Raw genomic sequence first — 4,921 nt, forward strand, 5'->3', positions numbered from 1 at the left:
CAGCCTTGCATCAAAATGACCCGCGGCTTGTCTCGCCGTTGGGTACCAGAATTCATGCTTAGCAATTTACAGCCGCGCATCCATTCTAATTTCGAGAATGTTCCATCAAGGTTCCATCACCGACAGCCTCACGTGTCACGAATCTCTTCGTACCGGTTGTGTCCAATCTCATCCCAACCAGCCCATCCGACCATAGCATCCTCATACCCCCCCCCCAAAAAAAAAAGAAGATAAAAACAAGGACTGTGATAAAACTTTAATTTGTGCTTATTTCGATGTAATTCAAGAAGACAATATATTCTGGTTGCCAAACGCGTAATGTCATTTTCAAGATGGCATGTCAGTATTCTCAGCACATTGATTCTTGCTTGCTCAGAGTAAGGATCGAGTGAATTGTATCAAAGAAAAAAAAATGTCAGTAGGACAAAACAGCACTTTAGCCAGCTTTACAATGAATTCCATACTTCATGATTTCATATTTTCATGCATTTTGCAAAGAATTCGTCACCCGCGTCGGTAAGAATGGCATGCGAATTTATTCCGGTACTTGCTGTATTGGTGCTATACTTTAACTTACAGTTGTTTTATTCTAGAAGAGTTAAGTAAAAAAAAAAAAAAAAGAAATGATTTGTGAAATGCTTGAAGTGTACCAGACAAGAAGATGAGAGACAATCTTTCCGTATTTTAGCGCACAATATCCACCACTTTCAAGAAAGGTTTACACCGGATTTTGTTGTTGCTGTTGTTGTTGTTGTTATCTTTTTAGTGTGAGGGTGAATGATGTAGTTAATTTCTTTTTGTTATTAAAATGAAGACATATGGTCATGAAGTGTGTTATTCAGCAATCTCCTTCAGATGACAGCCAACTGCCACAGACCATTTAACAAATTATCGTTGCTGCAAAGAAGCACATCCTCATGCATAATGTTCATAGCTTCTGAAATGTGTATGTAATCGTGTTTTCTGTGGTATGTTAATATTTTGTGCTGTTGGAAATAAGATGAAATGAAGTAAAAGAATTGTATACTAGGCTACATTAAGGCAGAATCAGACATGTGCCACATAGAGGCAAGTTGATACCTAGATCGAGGGAAAGAGAAAGAGCGCTTTGAAATTGATTTCACCAAACATACAACAAAAATTCTCTTTATTCCTAGTGGTATGTTTAAAAAGAATAATGAACTCTTGGTATTTTAGTTCAACGGGTAGATATAAAACTGTAACGTAACCGGTAGCGAACATTATAAAGATTAGGTTATGAGTGACGATTTGTACTGAAGATGATGTTCATAGGTTAGCTTACACTAAAAAAAAAAAACCCAACAACAACCACACGGTATAATAAATCAGCTCGAACTTGAACTTGAACTAGCCGTACTATTGGGCTTGGGTAGATGGTGCCTCGATAAATATCTGTTCGGGTAAGGAGAAATTGTTACAGCAGAAGCATTACGTGATTCACTGCACAAGCAGTGCGGAATAATAATAATAGTCTCCATTGCACGTCGGACATTCTAGCTTATAGTGGATTATGACTGACACCCCACTGTTCAACTCTTGCTATGATGCCATCAGTTTCCAAGGATATTTCCATATTCTGGCAAATTTGGAAGGGTGCCTGACAAATTCAACCCAGAGTGCGAATCTTTATACCCAAAGATACAAAAGCGTGACGTAAACAAGGGAATATGCTATAATTACCTGTACTTTGGCAAGGTTACTGTAGAACATCTCACTGAATGCACAAGTTTCCATCCTAATAATATCAATACGTACATCTGATTCTTTATATACAAGAAATCTTTACATCTCTTTATGTAAAAGTGCTTTCGAAGGATAATTACAAACTCTGATAAATTTTCATATAAAAAGACAAAAATGTACAATGTCAACAAAATTTCACCAAAGAAAGAAATGAAAGGATAGACTGCAGACGGTCACATAGTTTTCATGTATCATGTTGGCGAGATCTTTTCGCGAATCGTTTCTAGCGATGCGTCACTGGTGTTGGTCTTTTTGTGCGACTTTAAGCCAACAGTCGCGGGATCGAATCTTACCCTGCCATTGAAATCCGATGGTCTCGTTCTTTTTGTTATACTCGTGTGATGTGTTCGTCGTTTGTGGGGTCTGTGACTCCCAAGACAAGAGCAGAGAAAGCCGGTGAGTCTATAAAAGAGAATGTTTTTGAACGCTTGTCTGAAATCGCGATTGAAGATGCTGTAAATGACGGGGTTAAGACAGGAGTTAAAGTAGCCCAGCCACGTGAGTATTTTGAACGCGAGGTCGCTGAACACACAGGTTGCGCACAGCGGAAGTACGATGTTATAGATGAAGAAAGGCAGCCAACACATGAGGAACACGCCCATGATGATGCCCAGCGTGATGGCCGCCTTGTGGTCCGTTGCGGCCTGGCTGTTGCAATGGTACTGCGTGTCAGGGTGGTGGTTCTTGCTGCTGCCCAGCCGACCCAAGCGGGCGTTCCGCATGCGCTCCCTCACTGCCTTGAAGATGCAAGCGTAGATACTGATCATAATCAGACACGGGATTATGAAGCTAATCAGTGAGGACAGGACGGCGTATGTGGCATTCAGACTAAGAGCACAAATGAACTCCTCCTCGTCGTCCGCATCGACAGATTCCGCGAGCTCCGCGTCTGGGGGTCGATTATACGGGGGTATGATTGCACTGGAGCGAAACGTCTCGTTGTCATGCTGGCTGAAATTTGAGTGGTTGCCAGTGAGAGGAAACAGGTGCGTGGAGGGCTGGAATGAGGCAGAGGTATCCCCGGCATCCTTGTGCCAGCCGAGATGGATTGGAATGAATGAAATCAGTGCCGACATACCCCACACGGAGAGAATCATCCCGATTACCATCTTCTTCGTCATCCAGTGGTAGTACTTGAAAGGCATCTTGATGTGGATGTAGCGGTCAACGCTGATAGAGCAGAGGTTGAGAATGGAAGCCGTGCTGAACATAATGTCGAACGAGATCCACACGTTGCAGAAGCGATGACTGAATACCCACCGGCCCATCAGATCGTTGAACATGGCGAAGGGCATGACGAGGAAAGAGACGAGGAGGTCAGCCATGGCCAGCGACACAATGAAGAGATTGCCGGTTCGCCGAAGTTTATCTTCCGTCGCAACGGCAACGCACACCAGGATGTTGCCGAAGATGGAAGTGACAATGATAAGCGCGAGGACGATTCCAATCAGAACCATCTCCAGGACAGTATAACCCCTGTCCTGGTCAGCGGACGCAGGCGCTGACGAGGGCTCGAAGACCAGCTCGGATAGGTCATCGACAGCCGTGTAGGTCTGAGGGGACGCCACCATTGCCGAAGTCTCACGCTGCATGAGAGCGTCTCGTCAAACACTCCTACACGAAAGAAAAACGCGGTGACCTTTCGTTTGCACAGCGCCGCTGAAGTTCAGTGTTTGGATCACAAACAGGAGACCAGGGCGTATTTCCGCACTAAATCCACGAACATCGACGGACGGTGCTGGTCGCACTGTGCCGCAGAGGGCTGAAACAAATCGGAAACAACAAGAAGGATAAGTAAATGTCACTGTAAAATGAGACACACGATATTTACCTCGAAACACTATCTCTAATGGATCGACAAACCCTCCACATCTCTTCCAAGGTTACGGCAAGTTCTTAGGATGATCAGATTCTACACGCACAATTTCAAGAACCCATGAAAAGTCTATCTCTCACAAGCTAATAACTGTAGCACCCCTCGTCGCAGAGCACTGTGAAGCATTAGTAAGCCAACTCACCTGAGTCTCAATGAAAGCAATTAAAAACATTAAACGTCAAATATGTATAAAAACAAGACACAGTGATAATCTTGTAACTATGGGAACGGGATGGTCCATTTGATAAGTGTGCGGACTTAATAACTGTCGCGTTAAACGAGTGAAGACTCATTCTTGCTTCGTTTACTAATTCTTGAATATTCACATAATGAAAACAATATATGTAATATCGATCACCAACTCTGAATTACAGCCGTACTTTGTTTTGGGTTTGTTGTTGTTGTTGTTGTTGTTGTTGTTTGTTTGTTTTTTGCAGATGAGATCAATTAAGATTAAAACTTTAGCAGCTAAAAGCATGACGAGAAACAATTAATGATTTTGCAAAGTTTTGAAAATTTTTCATAAATGTTCTCTGCTGTCCCCAATACAAGGATATTGAATAGGCTAATTGCGTACTCCCTTCAAAAACATTAGATATACAGTTATAATATATATATAGATAGATTTTCCGATAACACTCACAAACACAATCACACGCACATGCACAAATGATCAAAACAAGCACCCTTGCAAACCCAAATCCTAATGCATGTATTCTATGATAAGGCAGGCATAGACTACTGGATATTTTGTGACGAAGAATATAATATTGATGGCTTGAAAATGCCTAACATCCACTAAAATCTCTGACCAGATGGAAGAACAGGGGTCGCATCCATCAATTAAGTTCTCTGCCATGATTGACCTTGGGATTAAGATTCCATTTTTTATCTGCGAGTGGTCGTCAATTCGGAGTCGAGACTAATGTCACTTTTCATCCCGAAATCGCGGTACGAAGGAAGTCGTGAATAATGCGTCGGAACAAGACAACACCATCTGATCGCTTCTGTGTCATCTTTTGATGCCAGTCCGTGTGTTTGTGGTGAGCACACTTAAGTATTTTCTTCTCTTTTTCGGCCTGTACTATATTGCTTCCTAATTCTATTATCTAAGCACAAGCAATAATCATAAGGGAGAGACCGCTTTGTCAGTTGTACGAAATACGGAAGAAATAATCGTGGCGGAATAAATATGTATAACATAAGATTCTCCCCCTTCCCCTTGCTCCCTCTCTGTCCTTCTGTGTGTTTGTCTCTTTGTCTTTCTTTCTTTCTCCCCTT

The 4,921-nt window shown here is 42.3% G+C and overlaps 1 protein-coding gene across 1 annotated transcript; it reads right to left on the bottom strand.

Annotated features, from left to right (window-relative positions):
* Nucleotides 1–1,890: 1,890 nt before the first annotated feature.
* Nucleotides 1,891–3,233, bottom strand: LOC139715549 (dopamine receptor 1-like). Its single transcript, XM_071627113.1, has one exon. It carries the CDS (start codon nucleotides 3,219–3,221, stop codon nucleotides 1,956–1,958), a length of 1,266 nt encoding a protein of 421 aa, XP_071483214.1. The 5' UTR covers nucleotides 3,222–3,233; the 3' UTR covers nucleotides 1,891–1,955.
* Nucleotides 3,234–4,921: the final 1,688 nt, after the last annotated feature.

Source organism: Diadema antillarum, unplaced genomic scaffold, assembly GCF_040938485.1.
Source record: "Diadema antillarum isolate AM-2024a unplaced genomic scaffold, OU_Dant_1.0 scf00000050, whole genome shotgun sequence".
Classification (NCBI taxonomy): domain Eukaryota; kingdom Metazoa; phylum Echinodermata; class Echinoidea; order Diadematoida; family Diadematidae; genus Diadema; species Diadema antillarum.

Excerpts from the sequence above, each read along its gene's own strand:
- LOC139715549 (XM_071627113.1), bottom strand. The coding sequence starts at position 3,221 with ATGGTTCTGATTGGAATCGTCCTCGCGCTTATCATTGTCACTTCCATC.